Raw genomic sequence first — 24,567 nt, 5'->3', positions numbered from 1 at the left:
GAGTTACAGCATAAAACTGCTTTTCACATTTTCAGTTTTTCTGATTTTTGTGGTGGTGTGGCTAAAACGACATACAAAATACTAATTGAACCAGGAAATTTGACTGCTCAATTCAGGGCTGAAATGCCTGTTGTGAATTTTGCCATTCAACACTTTGTTAAATATCAGAAAAAAGTACCGAAACAATTGCAGTCACCACATTAAACATTTTAGTTGGACCACGATGTTGAGTTTTATATGACGGGAGAGCAAAGGTAAGTTGTGTACCAATGGAGTATATCGCCTCAATGTTCCAATGCTAAGGCACAGCAAAAGAGTTAGCTAAGCTAACATTATAATGATGAGTGTGTTTGACTAATAAGCACAACCAGCAAGCATTATGAATAAACATCGAAAGTTACCTGACCTCATCACTGTAAGTTAATTTATGCACATTTTTACAGTGGTTAACTCCTTCTCCTATCCTATGTTTTTACACTTGTGAGAAAATATAAAATATGACACGATAACGCCATCACACTTTGGAATAAAAGAGTCACATTTGTTAACGGACTTTTCAACCGTTGACTGAAAATGCCGAGAAAATATTAAACTACACAATGAGCACACACAATGAGCACGCAGAAGTTGCTGTTGGCCACAGCTCACACCCAGACACTCACACACAACATTTTACACCACTACGACAAACTACTGGATTTTTCCCTTTGATTAGAACGAATCATCCCACAATTTGAAATTGTACATACTGGAGATTAGTTCAGCAAGCATCCAAGGATGAAGTCCCTGACTGGAAACAACGCCAGTACATTAAATGAGACTGTTTTATGTTTCTATCTAAATTTTTTAGAGCAGTTCTTCCGAAGACGATTAAGCTTCCTGGCCAATTAGTGAACGTAGCGAGCTTTGGGCAATTTTTTTTTCTCGCATCATCACATTGCACTGTCCCGCTTGTATAGGTGCATACAGAGCAGATGCGGCACTTAGAGCGGAATAGTGATGAGGACGTGGGGGGGAATGACCATTTTGAGAATGCACTGCACGGCGGCACACAAGCGCAGGGGAGTTTAAAAAAAACACAGCTCCATCTGTTCCATCACCAACTCCTCTACGGCGAGCCATGATGGGACGCCATTCTCTCTTAATACACGTCTGCACGCAAGGACCGATTTCTCGGAACGTCAATATTGGACGAGGGCCTGGGGGAGCTTTTTGGCGGACCAAACACCTACGTGCAGTTTTTTGTTTTGCTTGCAGATGAAGCCCAATACAGCTTCACAGATAACACCAGAGACTCGCATCATTCCTGCACATGACAACATAGCTCCGGTGCCAAGCAACAGCCACCCCATCCACACACATGACTTCACATTCAGCTCAGCTGTAAGTGGAGCGCACGTGAGCCTCCCTCCTGAATCATGATGGCGACTCGCTGCTTGTGCCACCGGTTGCACAAAAAGAGATGAGGACGGTCACATAATAGAGTGACACCTATCATGTTGATGAGGTCCTCGGCGTGTGGACGCTCAAATGGATGTAATCATCCATGGATTACAACAGAATCAGAGTTGCATGCTTTGCATGTGCGCGTAATTAATCAGAATGGTGATTACGTGATATACTGTTTTTGCAAGGTCATAGACAATCATGTCACTCACTCACCATACACTCCTTGGCAGCGCATGCCCTCCACGAGCAGCGTCAGTAGCCCCACAACGCACATAACGGGATCCATCCTTGATTTTCTCTCTCCTTCACCGTAGTAATAATCTCTGCATGATCCAATGGAGAAGCAATCAATCTGAGCGTTGAGAAAGGCTTTGAATTCCGCCTCGCAGGAAAGAAAAAAGGTTCTAGAAGTGTCTGTTGCGGGCCCTTTTTTTTCTTATTCAGCAAGCTTGCATCGGCTCCTCCGGGCAGGTAGCGAAGGAGCCCGAGGGACTGTGCCGAAGAGGAGGACTGCAGGCGGGCAGTGGCGCGGTCGAGTCGTGCATATCTCCTCCTGGAGGTCCAGATGTGCTCACAGTGGTCGAATCCACGCGGATGTACCGATGTGAGAGTGGCCGGGTGGCGGTAGCGGCGGTGGCGGCGACGCGCGCATCCCCACCTCTCGGACGGATCGGTTCGGAAGGTCCGCGGTTGAGTGCAGAGGAGCCGGCGAGAGTGTGAGGTTGCTGGGGGCGGGTGCGGGGGGGTGCTGCACTTCCACGGCTCGCTCGGTCACTGTTGTTGCGCAAGCCGGTGCGAGCTCGGGAAAGGCGACGTCAGGAGGAGGTGCGTGCGCGGCTCCCCGGGCTCATCAGTATGGGAGAGCCGGCGTCAGGGAAGGCTGGAGAGACGCAGCTGTTAGGGGCTGGGAGGAGGAGTACGGAGGAGGAGGAAGATGTTGATGGGTGAGAGTGGGAGTGAGGGAGGGAGAGGGAGAGAGAAAGAGAGACGGAGAGAGAAAGAGAGACAGAGGAGAGAGAGTGCCAAGATGAAAGAGAGATGAGAGAGAGAGAGAGAGAGAGAGAGAAAGAGAGAATACTGTAGTATTGTGAACCTGAAAAATCCAAATAATCACGTGCCATGAACTCGAGAATTTTGTCCAATATTTGTGCTTGTCTCAAGTGTTTTTCATTTTTTTTCAAAACATTTACATAGTGATTTAATTTAAGTAATATTTAATTAGCATATTTTTCATGTATCTATTTTTCTCACTTGTATCCGTCTGGGGAAAAAAAAAAAAAAAAAAAATATTGAGCATCCCTAATGATTATATATGTATTATATGATTATAACATTGCAAAGACACATCTGCCACGTGACATTATTCCATAAACATTTCTTAATGTAAATTCTACACAATGAGAGGGATGGGTGAGTATCGAAACGGGTATCGGTATGGAGCGATACCAGCCTTATTTTATATTGTGGAGGCTGCTCATAAAGTAAGTCCTCCTCGGCAGTTGTTGCCGCTATACTGAGGCAGTTTGACACAGGCAAATCCTCAGCTAAAAAATTAATAGATCAAAAGTACAAGAGGTATCAGTGAGTACTCAAAGAGTGAATACACATGCTAGTATCAGTCTGAAAAGTTGTGCCATCGAGCATCATGACATGACATTTGAGACATACTTTCCACTGCATTAGACTACTTCTATAATGACACTATACTTATAAACAAACAAAAAAACTTTTATTTACTGAGTGTATTTTATTTTTTATTATTGCTCCACTGGTGCGCTGAAGTGTGTGTAAAGTGGCCGGACCTTACAGTAGCAGTTTCCTAGCAACACCCTTTCTTAGAAAACCTCTTAATCACTCAATGTTTCATACATTACCCTCAAACATAAGAAGTGTGCACATAGCACCCAGCGGCGATGATCCAAAATGATTGCTCTTTTTTTTTTTGGCTAGGGAGTCCTTCCATTCACAATGTCACTGTCTCATTGGCAACCACAGTTGTTGGGGGGGGGATAATTTCAGTGCAGTCGACATGTAAAACAGGCCGTTAGAAATGTTCCATTAAAATCTAATGTACTAGTCTTGTCCCACCGTCCATTTTACGCCAGACATCCGTGCCCTTGAACGACGCGTGGCGGCATCTGGATTTTATTTTCGACTCGTAACTCGCTTTTATCTCGGAGTGTCGAGACTTCATCGTCCGCAAGCTCAAAGTGATTTTGCTAGGTGTTTTAAAGCTGTGAATATTACCAATGAGGTGGTTAATTAAGTTATTAAAAATAATAAAAAAAATACATTAAAAAAAACATGATCATCACTTCCTGTTTCATCTAGGGGTGTTAAAAAAAATCGATTCGGCGATATATCACGATACTACATCGCGCGATTCTCGGATCGATTCAATAATTTTTTTTTTTTTTTTTTTATTTTTTTTTTTTTTTTTTTTTTTTTAAGAGCTCAGAATTGTTCATTCAGTAGTCTTACCGATTCAACGTCTTATCATCATTGCCTTTTCTTTTTTTTTTTGTGTGTGTGAGAATCCATTTTTAAACTTCCATTTTTAATGGAAAAATATTCAACAAAACGTCTGACTTCGGGTTAGGATTCACACCTTGAGCATGGAAGAATGTTATATGAACGGAACATTAAGCCTTAATATTTTATTTTAATGCTGTTCAAACATGAAACAGATTACAACCTCTATAAGACTGAAATTTCAGATAAATAAATAATACATTTTCATATAAATCTTACACTCTACAAGCTTACTGATTAGTATTTTCTAAATTTGAATGAAAAAAAATCGCAACAATCGACTTATAAATTCATATCGGGATTAATCGGTATCGAATCGAATCGTGACCTGTGAATCGTGATACAAATCGAATCGTCAGGTACTAGGCAATTCACACCCCTAGGTTCATCTATGCTAGGCTAACGAGTTAGTTAAAGTTAGTTGGACCACAGACACAGATTTAGGCGTCAGAGAAATTTAGCCGTCATTCTATTCGCCAAAACGTCTACAAATCCTTCTAGAAATTAAGTTTTGTATCTTTCTTCTCCCCATCACCAAATCTTTGCTGGAATTCAAACCTCTCACATATGAGATGTATTGGGTTAATTGAGCTGCCTTTATTAAAAGGTCACAATTAAGAGGCCGCCGGCATGAGCACAGTGTCACTGAGTAGCTTCAACAAGAATCTTTAAGAACATAATTCCCAGTGTGACATTTCTCTCGGTTTTTGTGCGGGCTGATGAGGTGTTCGGTATGACGTGAAACATGAGAACATGGCATTTAGGGGCGAATCTCTGCGGAAACACGGAAGTCTTGTTGTAGTTCAGGGTTGGAATAGGTATGATGGTAGTGTCATGCCCCTTTAGTCGAGTCCCAAAGCTCCAATCCGATTAAAATTTGCGACAAATTCATCCAGATGTCTATGCAGTAATCAGGCATTAACCATTTGCGCCGCCATCGATTAACCTGCGCGGCGGTCCATCCATTTTTACACCGTTGGAACCTTCTATCGGCCATATCGATCACCGCCGCTCCCCCGCTGATTCCACCCAACTCGTCCGATTGATTCTGTCATGGCCGTTTTGGTGAGACAGCACAGAGTCGACGCGGGGCGCTAATTAAGCTGTGCTCCACCACTTAGGCGGCCCCGGAAACCTGAGCATTCTTCTCACCGGCAATTAGCAATATTTTGCATAAAAATTCACATTTCAATGTCTATTAGGTTTTTTTTATACATTTTGTGACAGACAATTTTAGACAATTCAGATAATTTTCAGCAACAAATTGCCGCATATTTGCAGATTGCTACTGCACATCTTGCCATTTTTACATACAGTATACTACACTTGCTGTAGTCCACATTTATTTCTGTAAATGTTATACTGTATTGCTTCTATTCATTTTCCACCACTTACAGTATTCATAAACTATATCAGGGGCATAGCTTATCATTTGGCAGCCCAAGGTAAACCCATGGAGCCCTCAATATCTGTGTAGTGCACAGAAGAGTTTTATTTTTACCTCAGCACAAGGTTTGTAGAAATTTGTTACATTTGTCTGACAATTTAGATACAATAGTTAGATAGCCGTTTTTATATATTTCAATGTCCCTGTGTCCACTGTCCAGTATTATTTAAGACCTCTTATTTATTGAAGAGTGAATTTGAGAATATTCTCCTCTTTGCAGAGCTACATAGGCCCTATTTTCACGCCCAGCGCAACTCTGTGTCAATGGGTGGAGTTTGTTTTATTTTGGAATTTGTACATTATGTGTCGTTGTGGGATGGAACGCAGTCGACTACGGACCAATGGAAGCAGCTCCCCTCATTCCCATTAATTCAGAGCGGTTGAAGCGCACACATTCTTTGACTTTGTGGAGCCAGAAATTGAACCTGAGGTTAATGCCAGTGACGTTCGTTGACGTGTGTGCGGCTCATCTTCAGGCTACTTTAAAGGAGTGTGTCTCTTTGCATTTGCTTTGTACAATGTAGCTGACTATTCTTTTTGCCTTTCACATACATATCTGCCTGTATATAGCATGCACAATACAATAGCTTATTCTGTTTGGGTATGCTTTATGTATATGTTCCACTCCACTGCTTATGTATTTTTCTGAAAACATACAGCTATGCTGACAATTATTGCTGCTGTCCACATTGACTTCAGTATATGCAGTATAGTATCTATTTATTAATTTACGGGTTGGAACATCTATTATTCATGTACAATACGCTCATTCTTCTCAGTCTCTTGTGTACATAGATATTTCTATGTGTTTGATATTGTTATTCTTGTATGCTGTCTGCTACTGTCTATTTAGGCTTATTCAATTCCATTCGATTAATCCAGCAAAGATTAGCTACGCTTCCTTAAAAGGAGAAAAGGGCTACTTTAATATCATGGCCCGAGCGAGCACAATCGCACCGCGCAGACATTCCCAGTGTACTGCTCTGTAGCTGAGAATGTAATTATCTCTCTCGAAAAAGATTGCAAAAACGAGCCTCGTGTCAGCCAGTGCGTGTCCATACATTTTCGGGACATCGCAAGTTGCACTGGCACCGTTTCGAGAGGAAATGCCCAGGCGCGGGTTAACTTTTCAGCCGATTCGGACAGGCGCCAAATTACACACGAGGCGCTCTCCAAAAGGCCAGAGGTAATCATTGTTTGTACCTGAGCGAGGGTACTAGCAGATGTTGCTAATTGGTTGTTTGGGAAAGGCACTTGTATGGAAGTATGTCTGTGCCATTTAAGGTTGAAATTTAATTTCTGTGCAACTTGATTGGATGGATAGTGCACAGAGTCCTGCTTAATGGGACAGTCTCGATTTTAAGGCTTCTGCCCTGAGTCCTGGTGGATCTCGCCAGTCCCATTAGTTTAGCCCGCTTTTACCCAGATCCCGTACTATTTATTTATTTATTTATTTATTTATTTATTTTAAGCTGAGTCAGCAAGCCAATTGTTTGGGCCATGTGCATGTCAGTTTTCATAGCGAGTCAAACAACTAAGCTAAATAGACTAAGTGCAATTTCTAAGAAATTCTACAGGAATGCTGAAAGCGGAATGCTAATAGCTGAATGCTAATAGCTGAATGCTCATAAAGTAAATTGAAGGATAACTTATGTAAAAATTACAAAGTAATTAACTAGTAATTACTAGTACTAGTACTAGTAGTAGTATTACTAGTAGCTAGTAATTACATTACTAGTAGCTAGTAATTACTAGTCCTAAATCTGCCTTCACCAGTCAGACCCAACACAAACTGAGCTTTTCTGGTGTCATATTTCCAATGTTACAATAAGGGACTGGTGTGAGTTAAACTGCTGGGGCCGAGCAACAAAGATTGGATAATGGTGAGTGCATTTCTTGTTTAGCGCTGTTGAACTGTCAACCAAAATAGCATTTAGCATTAGCTATAGCAATAACACAACCACCAATCAAACAGATTGATTAGCGATTAAATGCGTTATAAAAACTTCCTGGTGAGAATTTATTGTACACTTTATTTGATTTTCTGCAAAATTGTAGTGTCCGGGTTTTTAAAGGGATACTTCACTTATTTAGCCCATTATAACACTAAAAAGTGAATATTTTGTCTATAATTAATTTGATACTTTCATTATTTTACGTACAATTAGTACCTTTAAAAACACATTTTGCAATTTGCTGTCGACTGAAAATGACATCACAAGGGCTCAGGTAACCAATCACAGCTCACCTGTTTTCTTGGTTTGGTCATGTGACATTCACAAGCTAAACTGTGATTGGTTACCTGAGCCCTTGTGATGTCATTTTCAGTCGACAGCAAGTTGCAAAATATGTTTTTAAAAGGTACTAATTGTACATGAAAAATAATGAAGATATCACATTTATTATAGGCAAAATATTAATGTTTTACTGCTAAAAATGGCTAAATAAGTAAAGCATCCCTTTAAATTTGGAAAATCTGGTCACCCTAACATTTGTGAATGAATTGAGACAGGGATCATCATTATTTCAGTATATACAGGCTAATCTTGGTGTTGTGCCGTAAAATTTTCATCATGTAATACGTGCCTTGTCTCAATAAAAGTTAAAGAAAAAACTACAGTCGGCCACAAACCAGCAGACACGAACTCGAAGTGTGTAACATGGAAAGACATCCAAACAGCGCTCCGCATCTAACCACTGGATACGTGGCCAAATGAAATAGGGCCACAATCACTTTAGGCCGACTTGTGAGAAAACAAATGAATTATTGATGTGCGATGAATATTGCATATCATGCTACAAAAATTGTTGCCGTCTCTCTTGCCATCATAAGGCGGCGGATTTGATTTACACGGCTGCTTTTCCACTGGGCCGATGGAGCGGAATTGTAATCACCTCGCGACACATGAAAAGAAAGCATCACGGCTGTTATTACCGTGTCATTTTCTCCCCTGACGTGCGACACAAACATACTTATCATTCTTGTCTCTTTTCATATTAACATGAAGTCAGCCAGTTATAGATTGCATTAAAGGAAAAAAATGCTCGACCAGTTCTCAGAACAAGGGGGAAATAAATAAGGGACTCAGTGAAGACACTGCAATAGAAATCAAAAAGAAAAGAAATTCATTATTTTACAAGGACATACTACTGTTGTTGAGGAAAGAGAAATATAATCAGAATTATACAAGGAGAAAAAAAATCATCTTATGAAGAAAAGTGGTAGAATTATGAGAATACATTCGGGAATTCACAAGGGAGGAAAAAAATAATAATTCTGGGAGAAAATAGCCATAATCTTTGAGATTAAATTAAACAATTTTGAGGCTCAACTCATAATTTCCCATGAATAAAGATTAAGTTTGAAAAGGTAGTTTTATGAAGAAAATGTGGTACTCTTATGACTGTAACGTAAGCATCTTGACCAGTATGACAAGAATTGACTAAACAACCACCAAGCTGAACTGCAGCTCAACTAAGAAAGCGGATGAAGCTGTCATGAGCGGTGCACATTACTCTTCTTTACTTTACAGCAATTTTGCGTCTTTATATGAGCAGGTTAGCTAGTTTAAACCATCGGGGGGGGTTGAGTGTTGAAATGATGTATGTCTCCTGAGAGCATAGGCAAGCAGAATGGAGGTATATGTACTGCATGTGTGCGTGTGCATGTGCGTGTTTTAACACTGGTTCAATTTGCTGCCCTCAGCGCTGCTGAAGAGATGTTCAGGTGCCAAAGAACATTGGGAAACACCAGCAGCGCTGCTTAATAAATAGACGGTCACGTCGCGGGCTGATTAAAGACTTCATTAAAAAGCACACAAGCTTTCTGTCGGACTTAAGTAGTTCTCGCACCCAAGTCTTGCGTTGTTGGCGGAAATGTGAGTGTATGAGATCGTATTTTGCATACCGATGGGCTCAACCAAATATTTGGCTCAGGAGAGTGCACCACTGGAAGCCATGTAGGAAAAGACACAGCAAATCTATCATTTTGGTTAAAAACGGCAATTTTTGGGCCATTTTAGCCATTTTTCGTGTGTGGAAAATTCAGACACTGTAGCCAGTGTGACTTAGCAACAAAACATTTACAAGTACAAGGTACGTCTATCACGGGTAGAAGCATACAAAGGTCTCAAGAAGCCATGCCGGAAACTGCCATTTCCATTTGGAGCATCCATTTAAGGGTCTTTTTTTTTTTCTTTGTCAAAGATCTTGCCCCCCCACTGCCACTTTCACGTACTGACATGTAATTTGGTAGAAAACGTTCAGTCTCATTGTACATTTGTATAGTGACAATAAAAGGCATTTTCAACACGTCTATCATGAGTAGACCTACAAAAAAGAAATCTCAAAAAGCCATGTCTGAAAAGACACAAGAAGTCTGCCATTTCAGTTCAAAGTGACAATTTTGCCTGTTTTTTCCTCGGCGAAAAATTCACTCCCCGTAGCCAGTTTCATGAAATAAACATGAAATGTTGGAAGTTCATGAAGCTAAGCCTGAAAAAAAAAAACACAGGAAGTCTATTATTCTGGTTCAAAGTGGCATTTAAAGGCTCATTTTAGTCATTTTCTGTCAGGCATCACCTCGAGATGTACTACCAAATTAGAACCTTGTATAATAGACGGGCGGCACTAAACTGGGGAACATTTGAGTTTTCATTACTGTGTCTGGGTAGAGCATGACATAGAGTTAGATGTCTTGCCACAAGTCAATAAGATCTACAAAGATTCGTTTTAAATTTCAGCCCCCGAAGCCAGTTTCACGTCACAACATCGAATTTGGTTCAAACATTTTTGCAAATATGTTAAATGTATTTGCAAAAGTGTTTGAATGTACCTCTAGGCTAAATGCTAAAGACAACCTTTTTTCCCCTGCCATGGATATTGACTTACGCATGTAAAAAGAATTTGGATTTGGCTTCCATTATACCAATATGTTCAAAAAATTAAGTACGTAGACAACTTGACATTGTTTATTTGTCATTATTATGATTTATTAGGTCTACAGTGCATGATTTACGTTTGGCTTTTTTTTTTTTTTTTTTTACAGTAATTCCAAGGGGTGTACGCATACGCAAGTCAATACCCTGTGGTGTTATGTGAAAAAATTGTCATGACTAGGGTCATGCAGGGGTAATGTTTGGGTCTTGACTCATGACTGGGTCACGCCAGGGTTATGTTTGGGTAATGACTGTGAGGTCAAGTGTCTGTTTTGTACTGATGTAACCAGCATCTAGTTTCAACTGGTTTTAGGCTATGTGATGTCGGGAGCTATGTGATCTCAAGAATCTTTAATCTCTTTACTGGGTCAACAGCCAACCAGATGATTCCATGTCAGTACTGTTACCCACATATCTAGCCACAACCAATGAGATCGATTCACTGTCTATTTAAGCCAAACTGAGAAGTGTGTGTTTTGGTCGGATTATTAACGCTACCTCTGTTCTTCTGTGCATCTCCACAGCCCAAGGGGGCTTGACGTCTCGTGATTCTCAATGCATTATCTTTGTTTCTCGTCTAGTCAAGTTTGTTCTACGCCTCTCGATGTTATGCGAATAAAGAGTTCAAATCTTATTTGTGTCTGCGCTTTTGGGATACAACCTCAGAACATAACAAAATTCATACGTTTTTAGCATTTATCCTACGAGTACATAGGAACGCTTGCAAATACATGTGAACATATTTGCCAGTAAAAAATGTTGACTTCACAATTGGCAGTTCAACCCTTCCGTACAAATGCCTCAAACTGCTGAAAATAGAAAGTCAGACTTTTTGGTGTCATGCAGCCGTTCAGGCGTCCTTCAAAGACAAACTTTCCCTAACTATTTAGTTGAATTCACACGAGTTAAAGCGTTTGCACTTGATTGATAACAAGCGTCGTAAAATTGCGAGAAATTAGTTTTTGTTATTGCGTCTCGGTTGACTCAAACAATCAAACAAAAAGCTTAGCTAGAAGAAAAATAATCCGCCATTGACACCAGTTAAACTCACACGAAATTGTTTGCCATTGTGATTTAAAGCCGCCATTTTGATGAACTCGGATTATATATTTGATGACCGCTTCGAAGATTTACATTGTCGGCTTGTTTAGTTTTAGTTTAATAACGTAAAACTAATTCCAAGCACATACAGCAGCATCTTTTGCTACATACTTTTATGGCTGTCACTCACGAATAGGCGAATAGGCATGTGTGCATGAATGTGAGCGAGTGTAGTGCATGTGTGTGGACGTTACACGCGCCATCTCCTCGCCAGATGTTATTGCTTACACGCCGGCGATTTCCTAAGGTGCTGTGACAATTTCATTAACTTGGAAACAGAAAAAAAAAAAAAAAGTCAATTTCGTATCAGAAAGAATATTAAAAACAAAGGAGAAATATCATCTTCTCACACTATTGTCTGTTTTAATGAGCTGCACTTGCAGGTGGATGACTGAATGCTTCCTGACAAGAAGTCTGATGCACCACAAAATTCGACGTTTGCGCTGAGTGATGGGACAGGACATCAGACGCATCAGATTCCAAGGAGTCTCAGCATGGGAGGAGGTGGCGAAGACACAAAAAAAAAAAAATAAATAAATAAAAAAAACTGCTGTGTCGTGCTCGCATGGTTCAGAGGGGGAAGACCGATCGCATTAGTCACATATCGATCTTGTGCTTCCCGTCAAGCTGCAGCCCCGTAATCCCTTTGGCAGCTCGTTGTCACAAAAAAAAATAAAAATAAAAAAAATAAAACAGGTAGCTATGAGAGGGGAGGGTCGTTGAACTACTCGTGAGCTTTGGCATGGAGAAAGGACAGTAATTTGTCTGACACACTGTAAAGATCACTCAGCGGAGAATAAACCCTCCATCAAAGCCGAGTTATGACACGAGCAAGCAAAAAGCTGTACATAAGCAGACGACTCACTCAAGTCTGTCTTTAATGTGCGTTAGATCCATTGTCCGTTAAAGATTGTCAATCATTTTAGTTTAATGGTCATAAAAATAAAAAATAAAAAATAAACAGTGTTAGTTGTTTTTAACGAAATGGTCTGATGTTTTTTTAAGTGCTGATAGAAGTAAATTGTTTTAAATTTTTGCAAAACTGCTTTGAAGTTTATTGAAAAGTCAAAGTCTGTTTACAAAAAGATTGCTTCAATGTTTACAAAAACATGAATGGTAGGCTAAGTAAAGCCTGTTTTTGATGATTATAAAAACAAGTGAGTGAGCTAGAATCCTTGACGACTAATTTGAGGTCCACAAATACAGGACGACAAAAGACCATGGTGTATTATGTTCAAAGCACACTATACATCGTCTTTGATGTGATCATTGAGGACTAAATTGGCTAATTTTTACAAAAACATATGAACTACTTTTACTGAAAACTCTATTTTCTTTATTGTTTGCGTAGGTGATCAGTCCAGGCCCCGCCTCTCACTTCAAGTTAGCTGGGAAAAGCTCCAGCTTCCGGTGTGAGCTGTGATGGGAAATGCGATGGAAGAACGGAGGCTAAAACGACTTGTCTGGCTCACTTTTCCTGAGAATGGGACATATTCCCCCCTCAAGTACGCACATAATTCATTTGAATGTGCGGGGGGAAAAAATAGCAGTGTGTGATTACAGAGACAGATGAAGAGATGAAAGCCTGAACTCTGTAAGTGGCCTGATGCATAATTCATCGCTGATCAAATTTGACGTGTTCTTATCTGTGTCTGTCTGGAGTTTTGTTGTGGAACAGTGTGCCATCATCACCCCCCCCCCCGCCCCCACCCCCACCCCACACACACACACCCCCTGCCCAAAGCTGCATTTTCTCACGCCGTGGCCTGATTTCCATTCATGTAGCTGGGGAGACATTAGCATATGTCGTCGTAGCGGAGCGCCCAGCGCGGCGCTCGTTGCGTGGGATTAAAGAGGAGAGGCGACTGAAGAGGAACACATTTTGAGGAGGACTTTGGGATGAGAGATTTAAAAAATGCAAGCTATACTAGCTAACATTTATTCGTAACGTAACGTTACACAAAAATCAAGTTATTGCTAGCATGATACAGTATCAATACACGAATTGGAATGTCACTATCAGATTGTATATTATTACACAAGTCAAAATATAAATCTTCATTTTGACAGGATCAACACAAGACAGGAAGAGGAAATATCAATGTTATGATGTATAGCTTTGTTTCGTGACAGTACAGATTCCCAAGTCCATCCATCCATCCATCCATTTTCTTGACCGCTTATTCCTCACAAGGGTCGCGGGGGCTGCTGGCGCCTATCTCAGCTGGCTCTGGGCAGTAGTCGGGGGACACCCTGGACTGGTTGCCAGCCAATCGCAGGGCACACAGAGACGAACAACCACCCACACTCACACGCACACCTAGGGACAATTCCGAGCGCCCAATTAACCTGCCATGCATGTCTTTGGAATGTGGGAGGAGACCGGAGTACCCGGAGAAGACCCACGCGGGCACGGGGAGAACATGCAAACTCCACCCAGGAAGGTTCGAGCCTGGACTCGAACCGGAGACCTCAGAACTGGGAAGCGGACGTGCTAACCACTCAACTACCGTGCCGCCAGATTCCCAAGTATTGGTGATATATTAAAATGTAACATTTCATGATAAAGTGCAGATAACGTGATCAAGTATCATTCCAAAGTTGTTCCTATCACAAAAGCTGCTATGTCACTACGCCGCAACACACTGCTAAACTGTTTCGTATTTTTCCATAGACTAAACAAACCAGATGCACCACTCATTTGATGCTTATCAAAGGCATGCAAAGACACACGGACAGACAGATGGGAGAGTTTGAATGATTTGGGCACTGACTGTACTTCGCAGGCTTTAATAATAATAATGTGTTTCAATATGAATGGCTCCCAATTGGCATGATGAATCACTGCCTTTTCCTTTGGTCTATCTATGAATTATTTCCGCTTTCTGCCTTCTGTCAATGAGTCATTTTTGTCCATTTCCATAAATTCATCATTTTTTAAAAGTTAATTGAAAACTCTAAATCGTCATCTTCAAAAGTAGGAAACTTACAAGTCTTTGATGTTCATTAAAGCTTGTTCTTTGCGTATTACTTTAACACTGTCTTTGATGCGTTAGGTTGGGGTTGCTGTAAAGTGAGTTGTCTTTGATGTTTAAAAACACAAATGTTTCTTTCATGAAGTTTTCTGAAGCGCTCATGAAAACATAAGGCTTATTGAAGACTTCAAGTCAATACATTTCATGTTTAGAAAAACATGGTAGATTCATAGATTTGTTGATGACTGTAAATTGGCTTGTATGTTAAACATGGATGTTAAAACATTTTCGCACTGAAATATGTGCAAAGAGAACAGAAGGAGGAAAGGCCTTGTAATGTGAAACTGCTATGCACATGGTGGGTGACTGCGATGCTGACTTGTACTGAAAAGGGGATAACAGAAGAGAGGCTGGCAGAGTGATTTCAGAGTGCCAACAGCAATAGACCAACCAGCAAGGGAAAAAAAAACTCGGTGCCACTTCCTGATTGGCTGCTATTATGCAAATCAAATATGGGCACCTTGTCCTGTGGCAAACGACAAGAAACTGATGCAGTGTGAAAAGTCCTTGAGACTCAATGAAAGATAGTTCTTTGATACTGTGTCTCTGACAGTGTCAAACAAATGTGATAGGTTTGTTGAAGACTCTACAATGGCTTTTTTTTTTAACTGAAAAATTTATTTATTTAAGAATTTAAATCATTTGAAAACTCTAAAATGTATTGGACCTTGATAGTAACGTAAAATATAGCCTACAGGTTAGTTGTAAAAGATTTTAATTCACATAAAGGTCTTCAGGGCAGCAACATTGTGGCACTCATGAGTTTTGTCCTTCCATTTTGTGGTAGACATTTTGTCACGCATGCATTCAACATCCACATTCATTTATACAAGCATAAAGTTCATGAGGCGTTAGCGTCAAAGCATTGCCTTCAAGGCCGCTCCATTGTCACGAAATGTCTTTTCAGTGTGACTGTGTACAATATGAGTAAAAAGGAGTAGTCGCAAAGAACTTTGCGTAAACAGCTATTGTATATTAGTGAATGTATTGGCACCCTGGTCCGGCTTCTTGAGATTGCTAACTAGCATAGTTCCCTTGTTAAATAGCATAGTGTGCTGATATTCCTAACTTTACACTACGATTTTCATGAAAGGTGTGTGATTTGGCTAAAAATTCAAACCCCGAGAATCTTTTTACATCCATTGTCCTTTGCATTGTAAGTGCTCATTGACTAGATGAGGTTTCGTACCAACAATTTACCAATATACATCTACAAGTTTTCATCGCCGACGGTTAAAAGTATCATTTTTAAAGCAGAAATTGTTATAATGGGATGACTGCACACAGTTCCAACGAAAGGGCCTTGAGAGCAAGTCCAGAAATCCGGGGAGAAATCTACTAAATGGTCCTTGAGTGTAGAATTCAAGTCTAACCTTCATATTATCATACATTATACAAATGTATTCATACTTTGTGTGTGCGTGAATTATTAAAGTTTGTGCCAATGCCAGTAGCTCACAATATAGTGAAAGCTCCATCAATAGTCATATTTTATCTATTTGCAGATTTCATTGATACATTGTTGCATACTATTGTATGTCTTTGCAAGGTCAACTGCTGACCTGACATTCAGCTTGGCCCACCCGGATGAGCATATCCATGACTCGACCTAACCCGTCATCGTTCATCCTCGCCGTATCAATGATTAAATTCAATGTGCCATACCTCCATCCCGAACAGATACACTGAGCACATACTTTATGGACCTTTGAGTGTGACGCAAACCTCAGACAGGAATCTCACATGTTCATATTCATGGTTGCAGCTATTACTCTTAGGTTTATTGTGCGGCTGGTTTATTATGACTTTCGAGTTGGGTGCTGGATTCGCAGATGCTTAATTCAGCAACACGATAACTAATTTAATGCTGACCATTCAATTTTTATTAGGCATGTTCGATACCACTTTTTTCCCAGACCAATACCAGTTCAAGTACTAAACACTTGTGCAATCACTAGTAGCAATATCAAGTACCAATACTACTTGACTAGAACTTTTGATATATAAAATCCTCCTGCCCCCCCCCCCCCCCAAAAAAAAAAAACAATAACAGATAATTGTAAAGAATTACCTATATATCCCAATATATCTTAAAACTGAATGAAGTTAATGGTCATTTTCTATTTTTACCATTTCTAACGTGTAGCTACAAGTTCAAAATCGTGATACGAGCATCGGCCGCCGTCACAAGTGCCAATACCTTAAAATAAGGCCAGGTGTCGGTCCGATACGAATACCTGTATCGGTACTCGCCCGTCCCTCGTAAAAATCTATCAAATGACACAATCTAGTGGGTGCAAATGATGAACCTCGATATAGGGGTGTAACACCTACAGATATCAGAAAAAACAACTACTTTGGCACCATTATGTATCACTCATTGTTCCCTAATGATAATCCATCTTCTAGCCTGATACGCCTTCAGCATATACTGACGCTTGGACACTTCCTGACTTCCGACTTCGGATTGTTGTATCGAGGCCTTTCGAACCAAAAGACGGTCTCATGTCTCTATTGTCAGGCCCCACCCTTGGAATTACTGTATGTCATTGAGGTTGTTGGCAAACTAAAAAATGTGCACGTATGTTTGCTTGCTTGAGCTTGTCAGGGTGTTTTTTTGGGGGGGTTTTGGGGGGGGGGGGGGGGGGGGGGAGTTGGTGGTGAGAGGTTTAGTGACCGCTACTTTTAATGCAGTGACAGCAGCATCGAGATAATGAGTCCTGAAGACTGCTGATTCCTCTTTATGTCGCCCTCACAGGAAATCACCAAAACTCCAGCTGCTCATTATCCGTGTGGCTGCGTATGAAAACCTCTCCTCGTTGACTTCAAGGTGAGCCGCACACGCATTCCACACCACGCTCCGACATCCCACCTTACCCGCCCACCCTGCATCCCTCAGCTTCCCGGTTGCCCCTGCAGGGCCGTTGTCCGAAACTTGCAAAGTGCTAGAGAGGACGCCGTAATGCACGGGGTCTAATTAAAAGTGCTGCGGCGTGGGTGGCAAAGCTGTTTTGGACGGATAGTGTAGACGGGCCATCCTGACTCTTTTGGGTATTGACCAAGCTTTTCCATGCAGCACCTTCATTTGCTCATATGTACATTCTCCTCTACACAGTCTCCATGGTGTTCGTATGTCACTGCTGTGTTGCTCCTCGAAGAGCTAATTGCATTTCTTGCTCTCTCGTGTGATTGGATGTCCATTCCCAAGGAAAAGGGGGATGGATAAGGAGTAGGAGGTCCCACTGTTAGTAATCAATGGTGCAAGTCGCTTTGTGTCAGAGCGAGAAACTGTCTGAGAACATTTACTTTAATTGTTTATATAACATCACCATGCTGGTCTACGAAAGAGAAGTGGGGAGGGTCAGCTGGGTCAAAAAAACGTGTATTGCTATGGAAGCCACAAGAAAAAAAAAACGTGCATATTCTGGACTGGATAAAGAAATACAGCTTGCTAGTGCAAAGTAACTGCATCTGGACAAAGCCGAAAGGAGACCAGGTGCACGAAATGCCCTGCTCTGACATCCTATTGTACACAATTGGATGTTTTACAATCAAGGGGAACAAAGTTTGACACCCTGAAAAAAGGAGGAAGAAGAAGAAGAAGAAGAAGAAATGCATGGAACACTTCCAAACTATTTGAAACCAGCAAGATCCAGAAGAAGAATTGGAAGTCGACATAGTGGAAGTTAAAAATTCCAATATGAGTTTTGCAGCCATATCAAGCAATTACCGGTAAAATGTTAAAAAAAATAAAAAATAAAGCACCGGGGCTTGCTGGAATACAGATGCAACTTCTGAAAAGCCCTAACTTCTATATCGCACCTAGAACTGTGTAAATTCTGCAACCTTTTGTGAGACAAAGTAAAAGTACAGATGGATTGGTACACGGGACTAAGATTTCTGTAAAAGGGGATTTAGACAACTGCTGAAACTGGAGAGGAGTCATACTATTGTCAGTGATCGCGTTGTAATGCGTATCCTCCACACAAGGTTGAAGGAGGGATAGACAAAAGCTTACGTACAGAACGCAGACAGGGAAGAAATGTGCATTGAATTCAAACACAAAATTAGATACTCTATGTTCTTTGACTCTCAGAAATCATTCAGCAGTGTCAATTGGGAGATAAAGTGATAAATTCTAAGGCAGTATGGAACTGCAAAGAAAATAGTAAATGTGATGCGAGCCTTTTATGTAGACTGTCAATACTGAATCCTGTTAACAATGAGATGTCAAGTCCATTTGAGGTAAATACTGGTATCAAACAGGAGATATCTTGTCACCTTCCCCCTTCCTCCTAGGTATTGATTTTGGAATGAGGAAAGTGGAGGAGGGAAGCAGGAAATTGTTTGACCGTAACAGATGGAGACATGACACGCAAACACTATCAAAGCCAAAAGCTAAGCAGAGCAGCAGTGTGGTTCGGTGCACAGATTAGCATTAGCATTTGTGTTTTGTTCACCGCATGTGCCACCTACACAATACAACAAGATCACCGGATACATTTTTTTTATGTATCATACCGTGTGTATGATTCTATATGTAAAAAAAATACAATAGCTGTGCACTAATTCGCTTCTGTGAAGTGGCACAAAGAAGCTGTGAACGGGGATAATTAAAGAGCACATCAGCTACGCCTTTCTCATTATCATGCGAACAGAGAGCCGGAAAAAATACCATTTTGAAATATTAATTTACCGCTTGATTAGATTGGAAGACTGACGGGAGGAACTTAAAGCGCAATTAGCCATCAATAAGGCCAGATTCTTACTGTGAGATTGCGTTTTCATGTCACTGAAGGACGTTGGTTGGATGGCTGTGGTGTCACCCACAGCCATGCTTGTTGTCCCCTTTGTTGCCATGTCAACTATGTCAGAGGCTTGTCAGCCAGCTTTGCACGTGTACCCTTGCTCCTTCCCAAATTAAGTTAGGTGTCCATCAAAAGTGCCTGGTAGAAATGTGTTTTAACAATAACAGTAGCATGTTTGTGAAATGTGGCCTCAAATAAATTGAGTGGCAATCAATTTTCCAAGTTAGTGAATATGGAATGGTTTGAGCATATACAGTGGTATTTACGCTTTGAACTCATTCCAAACAAGCTGGTAACTCAATTGACTTATATATAATATCAATTTTCCCATTGAAATTCATTTAAATGCCATTAATCCGTCCCCTGAAAAACATATTTTTTCCTCTACCTGTTTGAAGAAATAAAAATATCACTATGTTGAATAAAATCATAATGAAACATTGTTTTAAAATAATAAACTTTGTTATGCATCCTCATCAGGCACCTTCAGAAACAACCTTGACAACTTTGTTGCGCAACCTTGTCTATTATAAAATGGGCTCAAATCTGGTGGCAGCTTGTTTTTTGCGAATGTAGTCCATTTTGCGGATTTGCGTGGCATCAAACCGCCTCGGTCTGGTTGGCTGGTGGCAGATGATTGGCACGCAGCGAGAGCAAATTTGTCATGTCGTCACATTGTGCCTTTATGCAGCATGTGCGCAATTTACACAAAGCCTGTCTTGATACCTGACGGCTTGCATTTTTCCACAATTTAAAACAGTTCCCAAGTGTCCTAACATGACATGTTTTTTTTGTCAGAATAAAACCTTGCTGATTGGTGAATCAACGACTACAAACCACACATTTGTGCCTATACTTTCATTCTTATACTCTTTCTGTAACGCTAAAGGCCTTGTTCCTTCTAAGGAACCATGCTAGCGGAGGTCTGTCCACCAGCTTGACAGTGAACAGAAGGGTGACAGAAAATTCTTGAAGGTCTGACAAGCAAGCTAATAAATTGAGAGACAAACTAGCTAGATATCTTAGAAAACTAGCGTTCAAAGCTAAGTAGCTAGCTAGAAGAGCGCAAGTTTTGTTTTTGTTTGTTTGTTTGCTTGTTTGTTTGTTTGTTTGTTTATTTGTTTGGCAGAAAGAAAGCCCATTAGCCACAAAGGTGAATTTACATGCAGATGAAAATCAGCAGATTACGACTGTTTAGTCAGTTTAGGGGCTTTTTGTATCACTTAGGGCTCTCAAACATTTGAAGAAAAGTGTAGGGAAATGATCTAGTCAGGGCGTGTTAGGCGTCATGAAGCTCGGGAAAAGTCCTAAATGACTGGTCGATCGATATGAGGACATTCCAAGGGCTGCAGCAGAGGAGCAACCCCCCCCCCCCCCCCCCCCATCTTTGAGAAAGATGTTTTTTTTATTTTATTTTATTTTATTTATTTTATTTTTTTATTTCTAAAAAAGTTGTCATTTTAGAACTGTGAGGATTTCACCTGATACCGACAATAGACAGGTGGATGGATGACTAGACAGACGCATGGATCGATTGCAACGACAACAATATTACGACATGCTGATTCCGGAAATTTTTTTATTGCTGCGGCTAAAATATTGCTGTCGGTGTACCTTTCTGCTTACTTGGATGTTTGTATTCCCACCACATGCAGGCGCTTTTCTCACACTTTTCTCAAACACTTTTCTCGCTAATAACTTTTTCGCAACTCCCTTTAGCATGAGCACTATTAATAATAAATTGAGCTTGTAGGCGTTTCCATCGTTTATGGTAAAAGTGAGTGGAATTTGATTACTTTTTAATTCCCCAGGATCTGGCAGCAGCAGGGAATCACCGAGAGATTATTTTTTTCCCACTGTTGTAAATCCCACAACTAACTAGTGCGTGTTGTTACCTTTTAGGCCAGTAAATCCCAGTCACTCTGGCCTGGCCTGTTAATTGGATGACGCTTGCCACTTGATGTTTGTGGTCCTGGGAGATGACTTCTCTCCATAGCATCTGACAGGCGGGATTACCCAAACGAATTAAGGGCTCTATAATTCCATTTTTTCCCCCGCTGGAACGGTGACGTCTGCATGAGGGACGTTCCACTGCAGCATTGGTGTCTACTAAGCACATCTGCATCCCGATGTGTCAAACCCTGCAAATATACAGCCAAAACCAGACAATTTTTCTAAATAACTATTCACTGAAAAAACATACCAAATCATGTCTATGTCATTTTATGCTCTCACTGTAATGCCCTAATGTTTAGGGCAGCAGCAGTGCGTTTAGGGCCTAAACACGCTGCTGCTGCTGTTATGGTTGGCTGACTCGACAGCGAACAGCACAGTGATGGAAAATTCCACTAGAGGTCTGACAGACAGGTGAGGCTCCGTGTGAGGTTGCGGCAGAGAAATCAGAGTTGTAAACCCCTCAAGAAGTTAACAACTGATCAGATATAACGGTAAGTGCCTCAAGACCAACAGTTGTGGGCCAGAATTCATGAGTCAATTCATTATATGTATATAGAATAAAAAGGAGTTTAATACCATATGCAGGTGTAAATTCATGGGTATATTTACAGTTTTAACTATTAATATAGGCAATTATAACCAATTTTTCACTATTCGTGTCAGGACTTAGTCCCAAACCCCCATGAATAGTAAGGGTTCACTGTACTTGACAATACCACTACACTTGAGACAAACTTTCACTGACCCACATGGCGACATGATATAGAGCTTCTGCTACGGCGGTAACGAACGTTGGAATGCAAGGCGAGTACCGCTAGCTTGTAATTAAATGTCTCATCGGGGAACTGTGGGCCTAATGAGCCTCTTGCATTTCAGCCGCACTGGAGCACGACTGCGGGGCTTGGGCGACCGATCCCCTTGCTCCGGTAGACAGTTTTCCAGTTTGCTTGCAAATAAGCAGATTGCTTTGTATATGTTTATACAGGCCGATCAATGAATTAATCAATACGAGGTTGGATGAGAGCGCTGATCCTTAACCCTAATCTTTCGTTGTTAACTATAAAATCGGTTTTACATATTTTTGTCAGAATGCTATAAATCCAGAAGTTCATGGACTTGGTAGAAATGTAATTGATCTCCTACAAGAGTGACAACTCGGTGAGTTCTCCAAGTAGTGCTCAAAATGCAATGCATTATGGTTATAATTAGTGTTGCTCCGATACCGTTACTGGTATCGGCAGAGGCGCCGATACAGCATTAAAACAGTGGTATCAGTATCAGTGAGTACTCAAAAGTAACATGCCGATACCATTAATTCCAACTCTAATATAGGATTTTGGATGCAGCATCTTGTGTCTTGCTCGTGTACGAAATTCACTGATATGTGACATGTCCACTGCATGCCGATCTAAGATATCCTATTGGCCCTTGAATGCTCTGAACCAATGGCAGGACAGCTTTTTCATGTTGAGGAAGAAAAAAAAAAACATAGGTATCGGTACCGGCCGATACTGCAAAGCTGGGTATCGGGATTGGTATCGGGGGCCAAAAAACGGTATCGGAACAACACTAGTTATAATCAATTAAATTTTACATATACAGTATAACCTAAAAGCACAAAAGTTCCAACACGGCCCTTTACATAAGGAGCGCACTTTTGTTTTTGATAATTCCCCTGCAATTATATTCCTGGATCCAACTAACTTATGACTTGTTTAATCATCCAAAAATACTAGAAAAACGGTCAAAAGAATAAATAAATAAACAGTTTTTAAAATCCTATTATTAACAAATCTATTAAATGAACCATGACAATGTGAATTGCGTATATTGATAAAGCTAAGCAGGGGAAGGGTCGATTTGACCCACGATATAACAGGAGGGTTACGGTAACTGTACATCCTAGTGAGACATTTTGGATTTGGATGATTGTTTGCTTCCAAATGAGTGGGAATAATCAGGTGCAAGAGCCTTTTGTACTCTCTCGCAAAATAAGGCCAATAAAAGTACGATTTGAGGAGTTACGTATAACATCAATGACCTCGGATGTTACAAATGGACAAAAATTCCACACAGAAGCACTTCAACACTTGAAGAAAACGTTCAAGCTGCAAAGTGGAGAAAAACAGTAAATATTATTTACGTTTCACTTTCTGTAAAGGTCAAGTGGTAGATCAACACTAAGATGGACTATTGTTAATACTGGAAAAGGACTTTTAAATTACTGTATTTTACTGACTCCTCAATAATGGCCTCCTAGTGCTATATTCTAATGTTTGATGGGTTTGAGCAATTCTTTAGTGCAAACCTGACTAAACTAAATGTCACAGGCTTTAAGATTAAAAATGCGTACACGCAAACGCCCACACAGGAAAGAACTCATTCACCCCAGGCGTGAGCATTGCACACCACGAGGAACAGGTGTTTTTCTTGACACCCCCTTTCATTAATGAGCGACCAGCTAAGCCATGGTGCTCTGTTAAGACCTATGCTTGACATTTTGCTTCTTCACAGCAATGAACAGATAAGTCAGACAAGGTGTCTTGATGGAATTTTTACAGACATTGTGGAGCCTCCAAAATTTTCACGGTAGAAGTGAGCACAAGAACCAACGAAGAAGCTCCCAGAACTCTAGGGAACATGACATCAGGGACTTTGCTTTATGGAACACTGTTCTTGCTCAGTTTTCCACTACAATGGTTTCTCACAGTATCGTAACTTGAACAAGTCCATTTCTCAGTCTATTAATCTACAGCTTGGATAGGACATATGGACAATGACGCAAGTCTCATCTGCCAATCGGCCAGTATGCTGTTACCTGTTACCAGGATCTGTTGTCCAAGATCAACATTTTTCCCATGTCTCTGAATAGATCACTATATTCGGGTCTGGACAAACCAATGGCAGGATGCCAGCGGATCCTCTATGTGCCGGATGCGGGGGTCTACTTTTTTGGGATGAGACCACCTATGAGTCTGATCATTCTCCTGAAAAGCATGTCAGGTGTTCGTTAAAAAAATTCCCGTCCATTTTGAGGAGCCTCGACCAGACTATAACTCGACACCACAAATTGTTCCAGAATTTTTCTCATAGACTTGGTACCAAAGGAGTCCAATCTACATCAGGTAATATCCAAAAAGTTGTTAAAGGTCTGGATTTTAGTCTTTCACACAGTCTAAGGACACTCCCAATTCCCAAGACAGTGTTCATTAGTAAATGCTAATGATAGACCGATACGTTTTTTTACAGGACCGATGCCGATACCGATTATTAGTCGTCAAGGAGGCCGATAACCGATATTT

General features: G+C 40.8%; 1 protein-coding gene across 3 annotated transcripts in view; it reads right to left on the bottom strand.

The window, feature by feature from the left end:
* Window positions 1-24,567, bottom strand: part of LOC144010285 (MAM domain-containing glycosylphosphatidylinositol anchor protein 2) — a 205,230-nt gene that overhangs the window by 154,465 nt on the left and 26,198 nt on the right. For 2 of the 3 annotated variants that reach the window (XM_077510538.1, XM_077510537.1), the window contains exons 4-5: window positions 21,205-21,450; window positions 1,663-2,353 (exon numbers count right to left, since the gene is read on the bottom strand). In XM_077510538.1, coding sequence (XP_077366664.1) covers window positions 1,663-1,735 — 73 coding nt within the window. In that variant the 5' untranslated portion in view covers window positions 1,736-2,353; window positions 21,205-21,450. The remainder of the gene's footprint in view (window positions 1-1,662; window positions 2,354-21,204; window positions 21,451-24,567) is intronic. The other variant, XM_077510539.1, reaches the window with a different exon arrangement.

Source organism: Festucalex cinctus, chromosome 21 (assembly GCF_051991245.1).
Source record: "Festucalex cinctus isolate MCC-2025b chromosome 21, RoL_Fcin_1.0, whole genome shotgun sequence".
NCBI lineage: Eukaryota > Metazoa > Chordata > Actinopteri > Syngnathiformes > Syngnathidae > Festucalex > Festucalex cinctus.
The sequence above is the reverse complement of the archived record's forward strand: the minus strand, read 5'-3'. Positions and strand labels throughout refer to the sequence as shown.